At 57.7% G+C, this 21,771-nt stretch overlaps 2 protein-coding genes across 3 annotated transcripts in view; both read right to left on the bottom strand.

Annotated features, from left to right (window-relative positions):
* The window catches only part of CHPF (chondroitin polymerizing factor), a 424,210-nt gene that overhangs the window by 11,789 nt on the left and 390,650 nt on the right, over nucleotides 1–21,771 (bottom strand). The gene's annotated exons all lie outside the window — the stretch shown is intronic.
* Nucleotides 5–21,703, bottom strand: OBSL1 (obscurin like cytoskeletal adaptor 1). Of its 2 annotated transcripts, XM_050752341.1 has the most exons (21): nucleotides 19,895–21,696; nucleotides 17,700–17,969; nucleotides 17,363–17,614; nucleotides 16,918–17,220; nucleotides 16,475–16,771; nucleotides 14,865–15,137; nucleotides 12,964–13,236; nucleotides 11,998–12,270; nucleotides 8,797–9,069; nucleotides 7,759–8,034; nucleotides 7,398–7,685; nucleotides 6,936–7,211; nucleotides 5,723–5,992; nucleotides 5,286–5,558; nucleotides 3,748–4,014; nucleotides 2,860–2,972; nucleotides 2,156–2,312; nucleotides 1,824–1,985; nucleotides 1,400–1,504; nucleotides 817–1,086; nucleotides 5–137 (listed from the first exon to the last, which is right to left on the bottom strand). In XM_050752341.1, the coding sequence occupies exons 1-21, from the start codon at nucleotides 20,904–20,906 to the stop codon at nucleotides 130–132; spliced, it is 5,691 nt and encodes a 1,896-aa protein (XP_050608298.1). In that variant the 5' UTR covers nucleotides 20,907–21,696; the 3' UTR covers nucleotides 5–129. The 2 variants fall into 2 exon arrangements, with proteins under 2 accessions (XP_050608298.1, XP_050608299.1); XM_050752342.1 differs by lacking the exons at nucleotides 5–137; nucleotides 817–1,086; nucleotides 1,400–1,504; ... (8 more) ...; nucleotides 7,759–8,034; nucleotides 8,797–9,069 and adding an exon at nucleotides 11,319–11,605 and having other exon boundaries at nucleotides 19,895–21,703.

The following is a 21,771-nucleotide window of genomic DNA, read 5'->3' as shown; positions in this document are numbered from 1 at the left end:
GAAATGAGCTGTAGCACTTTTATTGTCTCCTGACACCTCTGGTTTCCCTGTCTCTCTACCCCTGCCCAGGGTAAGGGCGCACGCCTTCCAAGTTGTCCAAGGGCACCCGCCTGGCCTGGTTCGGTCCTCCTAGTTACCTGCAGAGGAATGACTCCACATGTGGCTGGGGAGAGAGTGGGTACCACCTTTCTCTCCCCTGGCAGAGCCTGGACACCAGTACAGGAAGAGCTGGGGCCCCAGGCTATGCCCTACCCTTTCTCCGTCTTGGTCAGGGCTGTCTTGGCAGCAGGAAGGTGGGGGTCAGCTAGGGATGGGGCACAGGGCAGCACCTGAAGGGAATGCTGGGATTCGGGATAGAAGGTGGGATGTCTCCTACGTGGAAGAGGAAAGAAAGAGGCTTCTGCCGAGGCTGACATGGAACTTGCTGAGATGGGTAGAGGCAAGCTGGGCAGAGGGCAGGAGAGAGGAGGGACAGGCTGGAGGCAGGCAGTGTTGGGGAAGTGGGGAGGAAAGGAACTGGTAGAAACAGGGCTGTTCAAGAGAGACAAACATGGTCCAGTGGCAGGAGAGAGGAGAAGCCTGGCAGGAAGGGGCGTAGAAAGGTGGGAACAGCTGACCAGGAGCAGCTGATCTGAGCCAAGCGGTTCCAGGGCTTTCCAGCCCTAGGTGTGCTCTACCCTTCCCCTCCCCCATCCCCACCTCCGACGTATCCCAGGACCCGTTGCCACCCCAAGTCCTGGAAAGCCAAGTGTGGCTTAACCCATCAGCTCCCAGGCGCCCTCGCTCTCCTGCCTCTGCCCAGTTGACTTTACTCACCCTCTACCAGCAGCCGTGTGTGGGCGCTGTCCTGGCCGGCCTGGCAGCAGTAGGTGCCCTGGTCCTCAGGTCGAACGTCATGGATGACCAGGCTGTGGGTGGGGCCGTGGCTGCGCATCTCATACTTATCTCCCGGGCACAGCTCGGCCCCCTCCCGCAACCAGCACACGTGGCTCCCCGAGCGGGACACAGTCACCTCCAGCACCGCCCGGCGGCCCATCAGAACGGTCTTCTCGCGAGGGGGGTGGCGGCACATCTGGAGAGGCAATGCTGGGGATAGGGGGCAGGAGCTTAAGTTAATAGGGACACGCATGGCCCCCAGGAGAAGAGATGCATCTTCCCTCCCTGCAGCCTCCACTCCTGGCCTTAGCCCTCTATGCCACCAGTCCGTTCCCTTGCACCTCAGACCCAAAGTCTCCTCTTCCCGGGGAAACGCGCTGCCCTCTGTGACCCGACCCAGGACAGCCTCTCGGGGGGAGGGGAAGAGAGAGAGGCAGCGTTCTTGGGGCCAGCCCCAAGTCCGTCAGTCCCATGGCAGGAGACAGAGGATGTACTCTCTGTGGCTCCCGCCCCAGGTGCTTACCCTCCACTTCCAGTAGAGCCAAGGACTGGGCGGGCCCCGCCTGGAAGCGTACTTCACCGGCGTCTTCGGCCCGCAGCTCGCTAAGCACCAGAATGTGTTTCTTCCCTGGGGGTGAGGGGGTCGCTAGCGAGGCCGGAGCCACCTCTGAGGAGCGCTAGGGACGAAGGTGGGGGCGCAGCAGGCCCCTGGGTCGGTTCGGACACCGTTAGTGTACGCTAGGGTGGGCGGAACCGGGATACCGAGCGGGAAGACTAGCGGTCCGAGACTCGGGGCTGGGGGCGGGGGAAAGACTGGGGACGAGGCTCACAGGGCCGCGGGGCGGGGCCCGTCCGAGTCAGGGGCGGGGCTTGTCCCGGTGGGGCGGGATCTGTCCGAGTCTGGGCGGGGCAGCGAGGGGCCCGAGAGGGTAACCAGGAGGCCAGACCTTCCTGTCTGATGCGGACGCGGGCTCCGGGTCTCAGCGGGCGGCCTCCGAGCTCCCAGCGCCCTGTGGTCTCGACCTCCGATACGGTGCACTCGAACGTGGCGCCGTCGCCTTCACGGGCGCTCACCGACCGCAGCTCGGAGAGCACCGCCACCGTACGTTCTGGGGCGGAGCCCGGGGCGTGAGCGGGGCGGGGTGGAGGGCAGGTACCGGCCACGCCCCCTCCACGCCCCCTTTCTAGAAGCACGCGCGGTCAGCAGGGTCGGGGGAAGACCGCTTCGCAAGTCTCATGCCCAAAGCAGTGCCCAGCCTCCGCATCACCCCATACCCACCGCGCACGGTCAGGCGGACCGGCCCGGCGCGGGTCGTCCCCACCGCGCAGCTGTAGGTCCCGGCGTCCGAGGGGCTGCAGCGCCGCAGCTGGAGAAGGCGGCGCGTGCCGAGGGCCTGGAGCCGGAGCCGCGGACTGGGAGTGAGCGCGTTCCCGTCCTAGGGGCGTGAGTTGCAGAGGGTCGGGGCGGGCCCGGCTGGGCACAGGCGACCCCGGCCCTGGCAGGCGGCAGCACCCTCTGTTAATGCCAAGCAGTCTCGAGGCGCGTTTATGCGTGTCTCGTGTTCCTAGGCTGGGGTTGGGCTGTCCCCACGCCTTTGGAGTCGTGCCAGGAGCCTCTTTGAAAAAGTGTCACTTTTTGGGGACCTTAGGGCTGCCAAGGTGCTCGGGAAGCCCAGAGCCAGGTATGGATCACAGGGGACATGGGCACGGATTCTGGAGTTAGGCAAACCTGGATTCAAATATGGGCTCTACCTTTTGTCTGCCCTTGGGTAGGTAATTTGTTCCACTGAGCATCAGTTTCCTCATAGGTATCACAGTGACAAGACCTACCTCCTAGAGTTGTCCTTGGAGTAAGGGATAAAATACAATGCAAATCTTAGCACAGTGCCAGGCACATCCGCTTAAGTATTAGTTGTTTCTGTCTGGGGCATTATTATTGTTGGTGTTATGTTGAAGTGGGCTGGGCTGGGGCTGGGATCTGACCTTCTCCCAGGTAACATCAGCCAAAGCTTGGGAAAGCTCGCACTCCAACGTCGCTGTGTCGCCCTCGGTCACCTCTAGGTCCTGTGGCCCCTGCACGATGGTCACTGGGACCTCTGGGAGTGGGAGAGGGAGGACAGTGCAGAGGGAGCAGGATGGGGACCAATCTTGTAGGGACAAGGAGGACATACACTTGGGCACAAGGTGTCAGTAGAGGACACTAGCGAGTGGGGGATGAGCTGGGACAAGTGGTCCAAGAAGGACCCGTCAGTGGTGGGGACGGGGGGTGGGGGGCGGTGGTAGGCAGGGCCACAGGGCCAATGGGTTAGGAGTGGCCAACCGGGAGTCACACTTTAAGGTGGTCAGTGGGGGAGAAGCTGGGGGCCAGAGGGCAATGGGGAAACAAGCAGAGATGCCAGTGGAGTGGTCAGTAGGAACATCCTGGGGCTGGAAGCAAACATGGGGGACACTCAAGCAGAGTTGCTAGTGATGTCACCCTCAGGCAGTCAGTGGATTTGAGGGACTGGACAGGCAGAGGGAGCCATGGCAGGCAGTGTAGCCAGTAGGGTCAAGTTAAGAGTGGTCAGTGGGGTGGTGTGCAGGCGGGCAGACAGCAGTGACCACAATGGCATAGGCATGCTCACAGTAGCAGAGTCAGTGGTTGGCTGAGCCTGGGGCAGTCAGGGGCCACACTCAGGCAGAGGAGTCTCTGGGGCCACACACGGCCTAAGAGTCGGAGGGGGGGGGTCACACTCTGGCAGGGATGTCAATGAGGGCCACACTGAGACAGGCATGGTCAATGGGGGTCACACGAGTCGAGGGTCAGTATTCATGCCTGGGGTGAGTAGGGCCACACAGGTCAGCAGGCAGGCTGTGGTCCTGGAGCCACACCTCTCACAACGAGTCTGGCTGCGCAGCGCAGGGAATCCGCCGTGAAGGAGACGCAGCCTGAGTCAGCCAGGCCCAGGCCTTTGAGTACCAGTCGGTGACTGTGGCCCTCTGAGTGGATGTGACACTTGGGCCCTGGATGCAGCCGGACTCCACCCCGGGCCCACTCCCCGGTTACACCTTCCTGGGACAGCTCCAGCTGGAAGGTGGCGCTGCCTCCCTCACTGACGGTCACGTCCTCCAGAGGCCGCAGCACCCTCAGCTGCCTTGCTGGCCGGGGGAGATGGAGAAAGGGAGGATGAGGCCTCCAGCTCTGGGCAGGGACTGCAGTCGATCCTCATCCCTTGGCCCTGCCTACACCCCCCAACATCCAACCTAAGGTCCTGACCAAAAAAGTTCAGAACCAGTGTGCAGGAAGAAAGGGGCACAGCGGACAGACTTGGCAGGGGGAGGGCTATATTAGGGTTAGGAGATGAGGGCACAGGAAGGGGGAGAAGTGTAGTTAGGGGGTCATGGAGTCTGGGTGAGGGGTACTGTGACACTTGAAGGAGCATGGAATTTGGCGTCAGACACACTAGAATGGAACCTCGCTCTACCACATAGTTAGTGTGCTGTGTGATCTTTGGCAAATGGCCTGACCTCTCTGGGCCCCAGTTGCCCCAGCTGTACAAGGTGAATAACACTGGGACACAGGTTTATTGTGATGATTTCTTGAATGAAATAAGTTAGAACAGATGTGTCACCAATGACAACCATTCACCAATCTCTGTGTAAGAATTTTCATCTCAGTTAATGTTCCCAGAGACACTTGAGACGGGGATCAACCCCATTTTAAAAATTTGAGACAGGGTCTTGCTGTCATCCAGGCTGGAATGCCATGGCATGATCATAGCTCACTACAGCCTCAAACTCCTGAGTTCAAGCAATCATTCCACCTCAGCCTCCCTAGTAACTACCATGCCTGGCTAATTTTTATTTTTTTTGTAGAGACGGGTTCTTGCTATGTTGCCCAGGATGTCCTCAAACTACTGGCCTCAAGGGATCCTCCTGCCTTGGTCTCCCAAAGTGTTAGGATTACAGGCATCAGCCACTGCACCTGGTCTCAGTCCCATTTTTAAGGAGACTTGGCTCAGAGAGGTTAACTTGCATGAGGTCACACAGGAAACAGAGGGCTCCAGCTTTGGGTAGGACGTGTGGGGTGCTGTTTGCCAGTCATCCCTGCTACTTAAGTGGGTATGTGTATCCCCAGAATACATGACTGAAGGATGCCCACGGCAGGTCTTTCTGGAGAATATTTGTGTTTATAGCAAAGCCAACTTGAAATATGCAATGGAATGCAAAATCCACATGGACTTCTAAGGTAAATAAAAAATATTAGAAAAAGAAAAGTTTTGCTTTGGGCAGGCTGCTGCTGGGACGGCCATGGTTGACTTTTCTCAGCGGTGAGGGGCACTTTGGTGGGGGCCTGAGGGACTCCAGGACAGCCAGAAAAGGCTGTGCTGTGGGGTGGGTAATGCATTAAGAGAGGACAGGGCACTCACGCCTCACGCTGAGCCTGGCCAGTGTGCGATCGTGGTGACTCTCACAGCCGTAGGTGCCCTGGTCAGCTAGTATGACACCATGGATGTAGAGGCGGTGGATGTGCCCATCCTGGGCCATGGACAGGCGAGAGTCGTGGGGCAGGGGCTGCCCACCTCGTACCCAGCGCACGGCCCCCGCTGCACCCACTCGGCCTGTCTCCACTTCGAGACACACGTCCTGGCCTTCCTCTGCCCGCACGTCCTGCAACCGCCGTAGGAACAGCAGCTCTGTCTCTGGTGGGGAAGAAGGAGGAGGCCATGGAGCCTGGTGGGGTTGGAAGCTGGCCCCTTGCTCCATCCCACTGGTCTGTCCCTAGGTAGACGGGCAAGGCTGCTGGGGTCTGAGTTGGGAGTACAGGCACAGGACACAGAGCACCTCATCCTCACCAGGACCTAACCTCGAACATGGAGCCGGGCACTTGTGGTCGTGCTCCCTGCCCGCACAGTCACGGTCCCTGCATCACCCAGTTGGCAGCCTCGCAAGGTTAAGATGCGGCTTGAACCATTCTGGGCCATCTCCACCTGGGGCCCTGGAGTGACGACGGCCCCATTGCGCAGCCAGGTGACATCGGCATCTGGTGGGGAGACTTTACACCGGAACGTGGCATCATCGCCCTCGTGGACAGTGAGTGGTGTCAGCTCTGAGACCAGCTTCACCGGCAGTGGCTCTGAGGGGCACGGTCAGGCAGTGAGCTGGGCTGGGTCTTTTCTCCTCTCTCCTTTTCATCCCCTCCTCAGGGTACAGGCCCTCATCCCCAGTCATTTAACAAACCTTCCGTGAGGACCTACTATGTATCGACCACACGGGTGGCCCAAAGGACAAGATGCCAGCTCCCTGCCAATTCTTTTAGTCAGTTCCTCGCAATCCTAGCCTAGCACCCCACCTCGGTGATGCACTAATAATATCATTTACCAGGAACCCTATTTACAGCATTTACTTGTCACAACAGGTCTATAAGACAAGCACTATCCCCTCTTTTCAGAACTGGGGCTCACACAGGTTGAACAACTTTGCCAATGTCACACAGCTACTGGGGCACAAAATCCAGGCTGGAACCTGGGTGGGTGGACGCCAGAGCCTCTGCTTTTAACCACCAGTCTATGCTTTTTTTTTTTTTTTTTTTTTTTTTTTGAGAGGGAGTCTCGCTCTGTCGCCCAGGCTGGAGTGCAGTGGCCGGATCTCACCTCACTGTAAGCTCTGCCTCCCGGGTTCACGCCATTCTCCTGCCTCAGCCTCCCGAGTAGCTGGGACTATAGGCGCCCACCACCTCGCCCGGCTAGTTTTTTGTATTTTTTAGTAGAGACAGGGTTTCACCGTGTTAGCCAGGATGGTCTCGATCTCCTGACCTTGTGATCCGCCCGTCTCGGCCTCCCAAAGTGCTGGGATTACAGGCTTGAGCCACCGCGCCCGGCCCAGTCTATGCTTTTAACCCTCTCACATGAGGGTTTCTGGAAAGGGGAGCCCTGAGCCCCTATCCAAGTGATGGTCATGCACACCCTGGTTGGAGCCAGAGGCAGCAAAGCGGGGATGGAGGGGTAAGGGGGCCCTAAAGTGTACCAGGTGGTCCTTGGGGTGCCAGAGCCCACAGGGTTTGAGGGGTACGCTGTTACCTTCCACGCTGACAAGAAAGATGCGGCTGTCCTGGGGTGCGTCACACAGGTACTCCCCAGCGTCCCCACTTCGTGCCCCCTGCACCCGCAGCACCTGCCTGGCCCCGGCCTGCTCCAGCTGCACCCGCCCCTGGCTTGCCAGTCGCTCCCCGTCCTTGTACCAGCGCACAGGGCCCCCTGGCCCGGAGAGGTGCACCACCAGCTCTAGGTCCCCGCCTGGGGTGCTCCGAACCCTCGTCTGGGCTGCCTCGGGAGCTACCACCCGCACAGGGGGCTCTGTGGAGTCAGAGCTGGAGGTCACTGGGGGGGAGAGGCTCAGGGCTTTGAGGAGGGCAGGGGGAGGCATGATGGGGAGGGTACTAAGAGAAGCGGGGCCAGGGATGGGCAGGACATGCTGGAAAAGCAGGAATCCTACAGGGTTTGGGGTGCCACTCTCAGGCTTAGTGCCGAGGCTGTACTCACCAGCCACCTGGACAGTGAAGCTGAGGCTCGGGGCTCCTGGGGCTGCTCCCGACTGGCAGGTGTAGAGCCCTGCATGGGCTAGGCTTGCAGCCTGGATGCAGAGGACTCGGCGGGGGCCCTCGGCATGGAGCTCTAAGCCCTCGCCCTCCTGCACAGGCCTCCCATTGTGGCTCCAGACCACGGGGGCGCCAGCCCGGGACAGTTCACAGCTCAGCACCACTGGCTCCCCCGGGGCCACACACAGCGGACTTGGGGTTGTCTCTGGAGCAAGGAACTGCACTGGGGCCTCTGGACAAGAGAGGAGGGTGTCAGCGCATGTTTGCCCTTGCCTCCCTGCCCCGGGTTGGCCAGGAGCACTCACCAGCCAGGATGACGTTGAAGGTGATGGCCTCATCCCGGGTCTCACACACATACTCCCCGGCATCCTCAGGCTGGGCATGGGGCAGGGTCAGGGTGCGGGTGGGCCCCTCAGCACCCAGCTGCAGGGCATCTGATGCCTCCACTTCCAGCCCATCCTTGTACCAGCGCACCTGAGACCCAGCTGGGGCCACCTCACAGCGCAGCTCCACGCGCCCTGGAGCCCCAAAATGCAGATCCAGGGAGCGGGCTGCTGGGTGCACAATCCTCTCTGGTGGGGCTGGTGGGTGGTCAGAGAGAGGCGTACATGGGCTTGGCCAGCGGGCCTCTCCTCCCTCACCCACCAGATCCTCAGCCCTCCCCACTGGCAGCCCAGCTCTTGAGAACGGTGCCAGCTGCAGTCCATGGAGCAGCTGCTGTGTGCCAGGCACTGTCCTAAGAACCCTGTGTTTTTCAGTCAGTTACTCTGACCACCCCCAAGAGGTGCACAGCTGCTGGCTGCACTTCACAGCTGAGGACCTGAGGCCTTTTTAGAAGAAACTGACTTGCCTAAGGTCACACAGACAGAAAGAGGCGGATCTAGACTCACACCCAGATCTACACAGCTCACTCCATACCCACCCCCACTTCCTATCCCCTTTCCCTGCCTTGCCTCTGATGCACTCGTTACCACCTGACAAACCATCCCTTATTTTTTGTCTGTTCATCCTCGCTAGAGTGTAAGCTCTGTGAAGACAGGAGGTTTAGTCTTATTGGTTCACTACTATATCCCCAGCATCTAAAACAGTGCCAAGCACATAGTAGTTGCTCAATAAGTATTAAATGAATGGATGAATGAACAAATGGTTCTAATTGCTGGGCACCCTCCCACCAGGCCTCTGGTCCTGACCTGATGTGGCTAAGCAGGATTCTGATGGCCAAACACGAGGAAGGTGGATAAGGGGAAGGCTGGGGATGGGGTGGGACAGGTGGGGCTAGGTGGGTGTCTGTCCCTTAGCCCCCTACCTCTCTACCTCCTCTGTGTGCTGCAGAGACTGCCCACCTGTGACAGTGACAGTGAAGAAGGCCGAGTCATCTCCAGCGTCGCATACAAACTCCCCCCCGTCCTCGGGCTGGGCAGCAGGTAGCACCAGGCGGCAGCGTGGCCCATCCCTCTCCAGCACCAGGGCCTCGCTCTCCTCCACTTCCAGTCCATCCTTGTACCAGCGCACAGGGGCATCCTCCCGAGACAGCTCACACATCAGCACCACACACTCCAAGGTCACGGCGATCAAGGTCACCTCATCGCGGGGATATATGATCCGTACTGGAGGTTCTGCAGGGTGGGGACAACCACAGCCTGTCACAAGCTCACCGTCAGCCTCTCTGGAGCCATTTGGCAGCATGAAGTCCCCATCACCCACATGATAATGAGAATAATAAGTAAAATAATAATAATAAGCAATAATGGGTCCACAGTTTGTTCTCTGAAATCCCTGGGGCCAGAGGTGTTACAGAATCCAGAATGCTTTGGATTCCAGAAATAATGCATTTCTCATCTATCACATACCTTCCTCAGCCCCCATGGGGGCCTCCCCCTTCATCAGTCACATTAACATGTCTATGGTGTAACACATATTACATTCACCCTAAGCAGGATATATTGAAAGATACAGAATCTTACAGATACAATAATATATCTATAAGACACTCATATAGCTAGAGCGATATTCACCCTTGGCACGATAATTAAAGCATAGAAATAGCTTCAGAGCAATGAAGCTCAGGTTTTACTGAAATGACTTGGAATACAAAACTTACAAAAAGCCTTTCGATTTTGAGAGTTTTGGAATTTTGGAACTATGGACAAGGGATGGTGGATCTGCAATAGCAAACATTGATATGATGCTTCCTAAGGTCCAGGAACAGTCCCAAGCACTTGAAACATTTAACTGTCATGGCAATCCTAAGAGGAAGGTAGTGTTTTATCCCCATTTTCCATATAAGGGACTGGGCACAGAGTGATTATACAACTTCCTTAAGGTCACACTGGCTACACCCACTCTGGGGCAGGAGGAAGAAATACCCTCTGTTAAAGGGAGGCTCAGACTCCACAGGTAGTGGCAGGAATTCCAAGCCAAGGCTTGCAGGAACTCAATAATGCTTTTTGCATTCAACATCTGTCTGAGAGTTCCCCAGGGGTGCTAAATGCTGATTCTGAGAGCTCATCTCCAAGTTCTGGTCACTCCTCTGCAGAAAGGGAACCATGTCAATATTAGAGGTGACCAGTGCATGAAGCCCAGACCTGCCCACACCCCCGCTGCCCCAGGTTCCCCCAGAATCTTCAAGTTTCAGGGAGACTAGTGCTCCATTAGCCTCTGGCCCCCTGGTGGCTGGGCTGAGGAACTGCTAGCTTCCCAGTCAGGGGGGCCAGGGTTGGGGGGTGTTTTATAAAGGCACGCATGGGCGGAGGTAACCACAAGCTCCCCACTCAGCACTCCCGCCTCCATGGAGATTCCTGCCTTGAGCCACATAACCCGCCTCCCCCATGGGCTTCCTTGCTCTAAGGGTCGTAGGCTGGTCCTCTGGGGCCGAGCCAGGAGAGACCAGAATGCAGCTGCCTGAGGGGTGGGGAAGGTGATGAGGGCAGTGGAGTGAGGACAGGGATCAGTGAGGGGACCAGGGTGGCTACCCAACCCCAGGACCTCAGCTTGGTGTCAGACTTGATTTGCTCTGGCCTAGAGCAGAGGTGGTGTTTGTGTGAACTTCCCTGTGAAGAGACTGGTTTTTGTGGGGAGTCTGGTGTTTTGTGGGGAGCCTGGTGTTTTGTGGGGAGCCTGGTGTTTTGTGGGGAGCCTGAGCATGGGCTGGAGTTTGTGTGTATGCAGCCATTATGTCTGGCCACGGCTGAGTGGGAGAGGGTGAAGGTGATTACTACAGGGCAGAGTGTGTGCAGAAGGCCTCTTAGGCATTGTGGGCTTGTGTGTGCAGGGTGCACTAGCTGGGGTGCAGGGAGTGGGGGGCCCTAAACAGCTCAGTATGGAGCATGACTTTCAGGGCAGGGCTGAGGGAGGACAGGACTATAGCCACAGTAGGATGGGGGCTCCCATGCAGCCACTGGGGTTCTGTGCCACGCAGAGCTGCCTAGCCCTATGGACGCCCAACCCCAGACACACACACTGGGCTGGATGCTGTGAGCCGTCGCCCGGAAGTCTCCAGCACTGAACCTCCGTCACTTCCACAGTTGTCCTGTGCTTCTCCCGCTTTGAATATTCTCCCCCAACCTCCTGCCCACACCCCACCCCACTTAGCTCCAGTATCAGCTTTGAAAGCACTTGCTGTCGCCAGGCCAGGGTGGTGGCTCCCAGCCCAGGGACCCTCGACAACCCATGCTGTAAGATCCTGGAAGGCATCTGGCTTTCCTGCCAGGCTGTGCACTCCTGGAGGGCAGCAGCTGTGTCTGCGCGCTGTTGGCTCCTGTGTGTGGAAGGGCAACTTTCTCCGAGGCCCTCCCTGACCCTTCTGCTCTGCGCTCTTGAGCCCTCTGCCCTTGGCCCTCACAGTACTTATCACCAGGTGTCACTGTACATTTATTTGCATGTTTATTGGTTTAACACAGGGGTCGCAAACTCAAATGCCCACAGGGGCCAGGTTAGGTTAGTGGCTGAAGCAGTCTGGGGAAAGGCAAAAAGCAATGGCAGGGCGGTGGGACAGAGGAATGTGGGCCCCAAACTACAGGGGCAGCTGCTACTCAGTGCCAGCTGTTCGTCGCCATGGGGGGAAGCGGGACCAGAGCCGCCGGGTCTTCGGCTTTTTCAAGAGGACGCATAACTCCGGATTGTTATTTGAACTGTCCTGACTTTGGTAAGACTCTGCAGACCAAACAAAGCACACGTGTGGAATGCACGGGGCCCCAGGACTGCCCGTTTGCGACCCCTGGTAAACAGCTGTCACCTCACCTAGCCTGGCAGCTCTCTCAGAAAAGGGACAGTGTTTGCATTACTCACCTGCTACTCCCAGTGCCTGATCCAGGGAAAGTGCTCAGTAAATGAGCTGTGGAGCAGAGCTAGGCCTGGCCTTGGGCACCGGGGAGGGGCTCATTTCCTTGAATAGGGGCCCGGGCTCATCTCAGCAAGAACCTTGGCACATGCACCCGCAGCCCACACCTCCCTCCTCCCCAGGGTGCTAGCTGGGGCTATGTGGCCAGCTCCTCCAGGGCTCAGGGCTGTCTCTGTGACCCCAAGGAGCTGGGCTGGGCCCACACCTGTGACGGTGAGAGTGAAGGAGGCCGACTCATCGTCGATTTCACACAAGTACTCGCCGGAGTCCTCGAGCTGGACAGAAGGCAGCACCAGGCGGCGGACAGTGTCTTCTTTCTGCAGGAGCAGCGCGGGGCTCTCCACCACCTCCTCTCCATTCTTGGTCCAGCGCACCTCCGCCCAGGGCCGGCATAGCTCACAGGTCAGCACCACACGCTCCAGGCGCACTGCTGCCACATACACCTTGCCGCTGGGATACACGATCCACGAAGACACGTCTGGAGGACAGGGACAGCCACTGCCAGGCATGAGGGGTGGGCCAGGTGTGCCCTGCCACCCTCCTTGATGCAGCTGTGTCCCCTACCCCTGGAAAGGAGGCCATGTGTTGAAGAGGGACCTCCAGAGACTGCATCTCACAGCAGCTAACGGTTACTCACAGCTAGAGACACATGAATACAGCTGTCACAAAAGCACAGCAGACTTTGTGCTGCACAGGAGCCACACGGCGGGGACCACGGGGTCAGCCTCGGCTGTAGAAACACTCCACATTCTCTGGGTTGGGACAGGGATGGTATGAAGGGTGGAACTGAGGAAAGGAGGGTTGGGTCCCCAGATGGAGCTGGGGGTCTCCTCCTCCAAGAATTTTTGGCCCCTCTAGTGCCTAAGACCACCCGCCCTAGACTCTGCCCTACCCTGCAATAAACTCACTGTCCCCAAAGATTTCCCTTGGTACAGGTTTTTAGGAGAACAGAGAAAGCAGGGCTTCCTTAGCCAAGACCAATGTGCTTATGATAACACGTTTCCTGAGTGTGACTAGACCATAGCTTGAGGAGAAAGGGAGGAGGTCTGATCTGCTAGTGGGAGGGCAGCAGGGGCGGGGAACAGGGGCCCAGGAGTGAAGGTGTGGCAGCTGCCCCAGCAGGAGCAGGGGCACCTTCCCCCGTGCCTCTGAGGCCCACCCGGCCCCCCACCTGTGATGGTGACGGTGAAGTAGGCACGCTCATCTCCAGCAACACACTGAAACTCGCCCCCGTCTGAGGGCTGGGTGGCGGGCAGCACCAGGCGGCGATGGGGCCCCTCGTTCTCCAGCACCACGAGGTCACTCTCCTCCACCTCCTGCCCGTCCTTGTACCAACACACAGGGGCGTCCTCTCGGTCCACCTCACAGGCCAGCATGACACACTCGGAGGTTATGGCATGCACGAACACATGCTCTCGCGGTTCCACGATGTGCACGGGGGGATCTGGGTGGGGAGCAGAGATGGCATCGCACAGACACCCCCGCACAAGGAGTCCAAACTAGCTGTGTGGCCAGGAGACACTGTTTCTGCACAGGAGGACACTGGGGGAGGGCTAAGGCCCTGCTGTGTAGGAACTCAGGGACAATGACAAGGAATGCTGAGGGCATGGCAGGTGAGGCATGGCAGGAGATCATGTGGCATCAGAGTGCTCTGTGGGTCCCCAAAGGATCAGAGGTGGCGGAGTGAGTACATGGAGAGAAGGAGGCACAGAGAGTTCACAGAGTGGCAGCCACCATTTGTCTAGGCTGAAGGGAGGTCACTGTCACAAGTCACATCAGGGCCATGCTTACTGCCTCTATTACAAGACCCCAGGGCAGGCAGGAGGTGAAGGATGATCCAACAAGTAGCAACAGTGAGACAGCCACTCTCCAGGTAGTGGGTGCCCTGTCACTGGGTACATTCGGGCAGGGCCCCAGTGTGGCCCCTGGCAATAGCGTGGAAAACAGGACTTCCACTCAGTGAGATGAGTGGGATCTGCGCTTCCCAAGCTGCTCTCTCAGAGTGTCTGCACTTGTTAAGAGAGGATCTTCAGGCTCCACCCTGGATACTGTGGCTCTGGACAGTCCAGGGATTTATAACCAGCTTCCAGGAGCTTCCTAAAGCAGCCAGCCTATGGGCTGCCTTGTGAGAACCACGGGGCGACTGCACTCAATACTCTGTTTGACTCTGAGGCAGCAGGAATAAAATAATCCTGCGTGTGTCTCCAAGCTATGGTGTGACAGAGGTCACAAAACCTCTTACAGCCTCTGTTTCTTTGCCTGTGAACTGGAGATATATTGCCCCTCATCTAGTTGTGAGGATTAAATGAAAGAGTGTATACTGAAAATACTTAGCATAATGCTTGGCTCAGAGTAAGCGCCCAAAAAGTGTTCGCTCCCATCTCTCCTCCCCTTAATTGCATTTTGTTCCGCCACCCAACCCAGCAGAGGCTATGTGGACAGCGAGGCAGTGTTAGTGTATCAGGGGTTTAGGAGGCAAAGGCATGCTGTGCATGGTGCACACCTATAATCCCAGCTGCTCAGGAGGCTAAGGAAGGAGGATCATTTGAGCACAGGAGTTCAAGGCCAGCCTGGGCAACAGTGAGACCCTCATCTTAAAAAAAGAAAGCAAGCAAGCAAGCCAGGCATGGTGGCTCACACCTATAATCCCAGCATTTTGGGAGGCTGAGGTGAGCAGATCACTTTAGGTCAGGGGTTTGAGACCAGCCTAACCAACATAGTGAAACCCTGTGTCTACCGAATAATAAAAAAATTAGCTGGGTGTGGTGGCACGCACCTGTAGTCCCAGCTACTTGGAAGGCTGAGGGGAGAATCGCTTTAACCCAGTAGGCGGAGGTTGCAATGAGCTGAGATCGCACCATTGCCCTCCAGCCAGGGCAACAGAGTGAGACCCTGTCTCAAAAAAAAAAAACAAAAAAAAAAAACAGCAAGTGCAGAGTTATCTGAAACATGTCCCCTGGGCCACTGGGCTTTCCCTGTAAAGGACTCCCCCAAGTAGGCAGCAGACCAGAGGGCATGGCTTATGCGGCCCCACAATTGGCGGGAGGAGCCCAGGCTGGCGTGGTTCCTGACCTTGGACAGTGACACCGAAGAAGGCCGAGACCCCTTCTGTCCTGCACTCAAACTCGCCACTGTCCTGGACTTTGGCCTCAGGCAGGATCAGACGGTGTTTGCGCCCATCCATCTTCACCACCAGCAACTCGCTCTCCTCCACCTTCTGCCCATCCTTGTACCAGGTCGCCGGGAAGTCTACCCTTGAGAGCTCACAGGTCAGCACCACCCGGTCTGAGGTTGTGAAGGTCAATGATACCTTGTCCTGGGGGCTCAGGATATGCACCGGGCTCTCTGTGTGGGGAGAAGCACAGATCAGCACCCCTCCCTCCGGTGCATGGGCTCAGTGTTGGATGCATCAGAGGGAATCACTGCTGTTGTTGGAGTTTTTAAAAATAGGCTTAGGCTTACACACCAACCTTTAAGAGCAGGGCTTTGGCTGTGGGTAAGAATTCCTAGGGAGTCTGCTAAAAATGCAGAATTCTTGGACTCCCAAGCATGCAGGGGCCAGGAAATCTGCATTATAAACCAGCCCTCCAGGTGGTTCTGATGTCAGTGAGCCGGGTGCCCATTTTGGAAATGCTGCTCTGGTTGCTGGTCAGGTCTCGCCTGGCCCTCCGCCTGCGACGCTGACAGCGAATCACCCCAAGACCCGGCACATGGGTGCCAACAGATTCCTTGACTGGTCTTATAAACTCCAGCAATGGTGACATGGCACATGCTAGCGTGATCCTTGAACTTTCAGCACCCCACCTCCAGCTGTCCTCCTCAGGGATGCCTTGTTCCCCTCCTTCCCCCTTTCAACAGGTGGCACAGTGTGATCAGGAGCCAGACTGCCTGGGTTCATAATTCAGCACCTGTGCTCATTAGCTCCATACTTCGAGCAAGTCGCTTAACCTCTCTGTGCTTGTTTCCCCAGCTATAAAACGGGAATGTCAAAAGAACCTATCTTAAGTTTGAGACAAGCCTGGCCAGCATGGTGAAACCCTGTCTCTGCTAAAATACAAAAATAAGCCAGGCATGGTGGTGCACGTCTGTAGTCCCAGCTACTCAGGAGGCTGAGGCAGGAGAATCACTTGAACCCACAAGGTGGAAGGTGCAGTGAGCTGAGATCGCGCCATTGCACTCCAGCCTGGGCGACGGAGAGAGACTCCATCTCAAAACGAACAAACAAACATGAAACTAAACAAAACGAAAAACCCTATCTTACAGGACCATTGAGAAGATTGTGTTAATGTATGTAAGGTGATTAGGACTGTGCCTGGCAGGTAGAAAGTTGCAGTGACAGTGTCAGCAATTAGACAACTTGGCAGGAGGCAGTCAGGGACTAGCAGCCAGGGTCTGTGTCTTTCAAATGAGATGACAAATGTGACAGAATTCTGTAAACCACAAAGCACTCCAGAGAATTGGGATATGATGCTGACATATATCAAGATAACAATGCCCTGGATGTTGCATGTAAGTTGAAATTGGCCTTCCGGACCTCTGAGCCCTCAACCTGAGCCCATCACGGATGCTCCTTGCTCTCCTGGCCCCGATACAAGAAATGGGACCAACATCTGCCTCGTTTTGCCAACAGGACTTCTGTGTCTTGACTCTCTCTGCCCACTCAGGTCCCCACCGGCACCAACCTTGGATTGTGAGGGCAGCTGAGTCCTGCACGCCAGGGCAGCTGAAGCCAACCAGGGCACCACTGTCCTGGTGCTTGACGGCATGCAGGATGAGTCTGTGCTGCAGGCCCTTCTGCTCCATACGGTACCGCAGGGCCCCAGGTTCCACCTGGCCCTCTGGCTCATTACTCTTGAGCTCTTCCCCATTAAGGAACCAGGTACCCTGGATGATGGTGGAGAGATCGAGGGAGAAGACGGCATCTTCCCCGTTGTATACCTGCACATCCTCCAGACCTGCCACCAGGCGAGCTGTGGGCACTGCGACAGGGACAGAGTGCAGCTGTCAGAACTAGAAGGGGTGGCAGAGGGCAGAGGCTGGCAGATGGCAGGCCTGTGAGAGGACCAGCACTGAGGGCTGGGGAAGGGAGGAGAAGTGATGGGTGGGTCTGGCAGGACCAACTCACCAAGGTGAGCAGAACCATGGAACACCACGTGGGGACTACGGCCATGTCCGCTGACTGTGCAGATGCGGAAGCGGTAGTCACCCTCGGAGGGCACACAGTCGCCCGGCACCTCCACGGCCCCGGCTTTTTCGATGCTGAAGCACTGAATCCAGTCTTCAGAGCCCACCTCCTGCCGCTCCAGCCGGTAGATGAATGGGGTCTCGGGAGCTGGATCGGGAGGCTTCCAGGTCAGCAGGACCGTGTTCTTGTGGCCCTTGAACATCTCTGCTGATACAGGGGGTCCTGGAGGACTGTGCTTGACACCTGAGACCAAGGCAGGGATGTGTTCCGGCCTTGCTCGGGCCTCCACAGCCCTTCCACCTTAAATCTACTTCACCAACCCAACTGTGGCATCTGGCCAACCTTTTGCCCTGCCCTGCCTGTCCAGAGGCCTTCCTGCCCTCACATTTGACTCTGAGCAGCGTAGTGGTACGGGAGTTGCCCAGGCTAAAGGTAACCTCGCCAGCATCTTCTCGGGTGACCCCTGGAAGGACCAGGGCATGCATGTGGCCCGAGCTGCTCTGGCAGATGACTGGCAGCTCCTCCCCATCACGGCTCCAGCGTCCCTCAACTCCAGCCTCTAGAGTTTCCACCAGCAGCACCGCGTTCTCTCCTTCCAGGACGTCGAGCTTCCGGGGCAGGCGCTTCAGGATGGGCCCTGAGATGCGGACGGGAATCCATCAGCCTGGAATCTGAGTACCTGCCTGCCTCCGCCTCAGCCTCTTCCCCATGGGCCAGCTGACCTTTGACTGTGACGTTGGCCACGGTGCGCACCCGGCCCCGCATCTCGCACAGGTAGACACCATCATCGTCTGCCTTCAGCCTGTGGATGATGAGACGCCGGACAGTGCCCTCTTCGATCTGCTCATACTTGCGGCAGGGCAGCAGCCGCTGGTCCTCACGGAACCAGGCCGTGGGGATGCGGGAGTTGGGTACTTTACACTCCAGCACGGCAATCCCGTGCTCACGGCCCTCCACATCCTGCAGGGGCCGTGTGAACCGGAGGCGGGGCTCTGTGGAGAGGGGAAAGACAAGAGAGGGCTCTGGAGAAGGGCCAGACTAGGTGTAGGACGCCTCAAATCGCATTAGCTCATGCCATGTGCTCTTTATGCAGAGCCAGCGGGCACTGTGGAATCACAGAAAACTACCAGAAGGGAAGTGGTGGTTCCTAAGATGACCTAAGTTCTCATCCAGCCCTGACACTAGCCACATCACCTTGAGCAAGTCCATTTCAACGCTTCTGGGCCTCAGTCTCCTTACTTGTAAAATGGGGAAAGGGACAAAAGGGGTTGGATCAGATTGATGATTTCCAAACTGTTCTCTGGGGTCCTCTAGGCCCTAGATTGGTGATTTTCAAATTGTTCCCTAAGCCCCCCGCCCCAGGCATTTCACATATTCCACAAGGGTCTGAGTAGAATTTAAAATATTTTAACGCTTTTCTTTTTTTCTTCTTTTCTTTTCTTTTTTTTTTTTTTTTTTTTGAGATGGAGTCTCGCTCTGTTGCCCTGGCTGGAGTGTAGTGGTGCAATCTTGGCTCACTGCAACCTCTACCTCCCTGGTTCAAGCAATTCTGGTGCCTCAGCCTCTCAAGTAGCTGGGATTACAGGCACGTGCCACCATGCCCAGCTAATTATTTTGTATTTTTAGTAGAAAAAGGGTTTCGCCATGTTGGCCAGGTTGTTCTCGAACTCCTGACCTCAGGTGATCCTCCTGCCTCAGCCTCCCAAAGTGGTGAGATTACAGGAGTGAGCCACCTCGCCTGGCTATTTTAACCCCTTTCAAAAGTGTATTTCAAAAAAAAAAAGAAAGAAAGAAAGAAAAGAAAACAGGATGTTAGAAACTAGAGAATTAACTCGGGCTGCTGGAGAAGCAAGTTTCAGTGTGTGTGTATCCAACTCTGGGAAGCTCCTCCAGCCTTCCCTCGGGGCTTTCTTTCCTGATGGAGGTCCAGATCAGCACCAGCCTGACAAATCTGTGCGCATTGAACTGTACCAGCGAGGCCACCAACGCAGCCCAGGGGCCACATGCTTGACTGCGTGCCAGGCAGGACTCAGGAGAATTTACCAACTTTTTTTCCTCCAAGAGAAAAATCTGGACAATAACTAGTGAAGGTATAATCCTTTGCATTGTGATGAAATCCTATTATGGGGAGCGTTACCTAATGGTGAGTTTGGGGTGTGCTTTTTTTTTCCCCTTTGAATTTTCTGTTTATGAGAATGTAAGCGTTTATTGGATACTGTTGGTGATTCAACATTGAAATATAAACCTTCTCTCCTTCACCTTCCTCTTCTTGCAAACGTGGGGAGTAGTTTAATCAAAGAACAGTAAAAACACACAGGACATTTGTCCTCCCTTGTCTAGCTTTCTACTGAATCACTTGTTTCTCAAGGTGACAGACGCACCCAGGCTGTTCCCACAGGGTTCAGAGCCTGGACTCATGAATGCAGTCTTCACTTCAAATGCCTGTATTCAATAAAATAGCCTCCTTATTCTCACTGATGCTTTAGAAGTACCTGTTATACAAGCAGACTTAGCAATTTAGGCCCACAAAATACTCCTTTATCTGTCTCATATATTGGGACTCTGGTTGTGAATTCAGTTGGGGAAGGAGAAGTAAAATAACAAAGACGTTGAAAACCACTAGGGGAGAAGAGTTCTACCGCCCTCCGGGTTTGTACATCAATCACTCCTTAGTGGTGTTCCACCATCTGCCTCGGAATCTTTTGGGGAGTTTGCTAAGAAGTTCCTGAGTACCCGGGAGACCTAGTAAATCCGAATCCCTGGAGAGCGGGAGGCGGGCGGGTTTGATATTTTAATATTGCCGCGGACCTCCTCTCCTCCAGTCTTCGGGGCAGTGCTGCGCACCGAGGAGGGCTGGTGTTCGGAGGGCCTCGGAGGACACGAGAGGCCCCTCCCCAGGCCCCGGGCGCCGCCGTACCTTTCACGTGCAGCTGCACCGCGCTGAGCGTCTGGCCTGCCGAGTTGCGCGCGGCGCAGACGTAGAGCCCACGGTCCTTGGCCTGGCAGTAGAGCACCTTGAGCACGAAGCCGCCGTCGCGGTCGCGGTACATGAGGCGGCGGCGGTCCGGGAGCAGCGGGCGGCCCTCCCAGTGCCATTCGATCTCGGGCTCGGGCTTGCCCATCACGTAGCAGCGGAACTTGGCGTGCTTGCCCTCATTTACCCAGAAAGTCTTAGGAGCGCACTTGAGCGGCTCCACCACGGGCGCGGGGGCCTCGTCGGGGTCCGAGGGCGGGCTCTCAGGGGGCTGGTGCACCTGGAGCAGCGCCCCCGCCTGCGCGTGGCCGTGCGCGTTGCGGGCGTGGCACACGTAGACGCCGGAGTCCGGCAGCCGAGCTGCCAGGATGCGCAGCGCCAGGCTCGCGCCGGGGCCCTCCTCGGCGCGGCCGGGCTCGAGCGCGAAGTGGCTGCTGTCCCACACTTCGTCCAGGGCCATCCCGTCCTTCTCCCAGTACAGCGTGGGCTCAGGGAGGCCCCCCGCCCGGCACGTCAGCACCACCTCCACTCCCCTTAGCACCCACTGGGATCGGGGCCCCGTGAGGAAGACCGGGGCGCCCTCCCCGGACCCCGGCGGTGGCAGCGGGCGCTCGGCGGGCTGCGGCTCGGGCTCGGAGGCCGGTGGCTCCAGCACGGTGACAGCGGCCGCCGCGTAGGCCTCGCCCGCCGCGTTGCGGGCGCGGCACACGTAGACCCCGGCGTCGGTAGGCAGTGCGGTGCTCAGCAGCAGGCCGTGCTCCGCGCCGTCCGCCAGGAAACTCAGGCGTTCCGAGGCCGCCAGCTGCTGCCCGCCCTTCTCCCACACCACTACCGGTGGCGGCTCCCCCAGGACCACGCACTTGAGTTCCGCCTCGGCGCCACTTACCACCCGCACCGGCCGCGGGAAGCGCAGGAAGCACGGGGGGCTCCCCTGGTCCCCTGAGCTCGCCTTCATCGCAGCTGTCTCAGACCGCCTGCAGCGGCCAACGGGGAGGGTGGGCGGAGGGCGAGCCGAGGCCAGGGGCGGCGGGGCCGGGGCGCGGCTGGGGACCAGGCGCGGGTACCCGCGAAGTTCTCCCGGGCCTCCTGCTCCCGGCTCGCCTCCTTACCCTCGGCCCCAAGCTGCAGCTCTGAGGCGGCGGCGGCGGCGGCGATTCCCGGGCCGAAGCCTGGCGCTCAGGGGGCAGTCCTTCCTGTTTGCCTCTCCAGCGAGGGGCCCCGCAGCCTCTCCTGCCCGCTGCCTGGCTTCCTGCTCTTGGGAGCCTCTCTTCCCAGCCCCCTCCCACAGCTTGGGCCTCTTCCCCCTCCTCCCTCCCACCTCCAGCCGCCAGGTCCCTAGCCTCCCGCCAGGCTTGGGCCTGAGTGGCAGAGGCGCCTGCAGCTGCCAATCCCAAAAATATTCTCTGATGACACAGCTGGAGGACAAGAGCCCAGACTGGCTCCACTGGGCTAAGTATAGAGCAGGCAGGACCACCTGCCCCCGGCCCTAGCCCCGGTTCTAGCCCCGGCTCCAGCCCTTCCCCCAAGGGCTGGCCGGCCCAGCAGCTGCTTATTGAAAGGGGCCCCAGAAGGTCTGAGGGGTGGTGCACTGTGTCTCCCTGACAAATGACACTTTCCGGGGCTGGCCGGCTGCAGCTCCCAGGCTCCTGTCCCACCTGATGTAAACCTCTGGATGTGTGTGTGTGTGTGTGAGAGAGAGTGCGTGTGTGTGTGTGTGTGAGAGAGTGTGTGTGTGTATGTGTGTGTGTGTGTGTGTAGGAGAAGGGGTTGTAATGTTTGCTTGTATGAGTCAGGTCGCTTGGGGCGAAATCCTCCCCAGC

This window comes from Macaca thibetana, chromosome 12 (assembly GCF_024542745.1).
Source record: "Macaca thibetana thibetana isolate TM-01 chromosome 12, ASM2454274v1, whole genome shotgun sequence".
In the NCBI taxonomy this organism is placed as follows: Eukaryota; Metazoa; Chordata; class Mammalia; order Primates; family Cercopithecidae; genus Macaca; species Macaca thibetana.
The sequence above is the reverse complement of the archived record's forward strand: the minus strand, read 5'-3'. Positions and strand labels throughout refer to the sequence as shown.

What these genes read in the sequence shown, in the direction of transcription:
- OBSL1 (XM_050752341.1), bottom strand. Translation starts at nt 20,906, where the DNA reads ATGAAGGCGAGCTCAGGGGACCAGGGGAGCCCCCCGTGCTTCCTGCGC. An exon ending in GGCCAACGTCACAGTCAAAG is followed by an intron (nt 17,615 to 17,699) that starts GTCAGCTGGCCC and finishes TCCGCATCTCAG; the next exon opens with GGCCCATCCTGAAGCGCCTG. An exon ending in GGCCAGGCTCAGCGTGAGGC is followed by an intron (nt 4,015 to 5,285) that starts GTGAGTGCCCTG and finishes TCCCCCGGCCAG; the next exon opens with CAAGGCAGCTGAGGGTGCTG.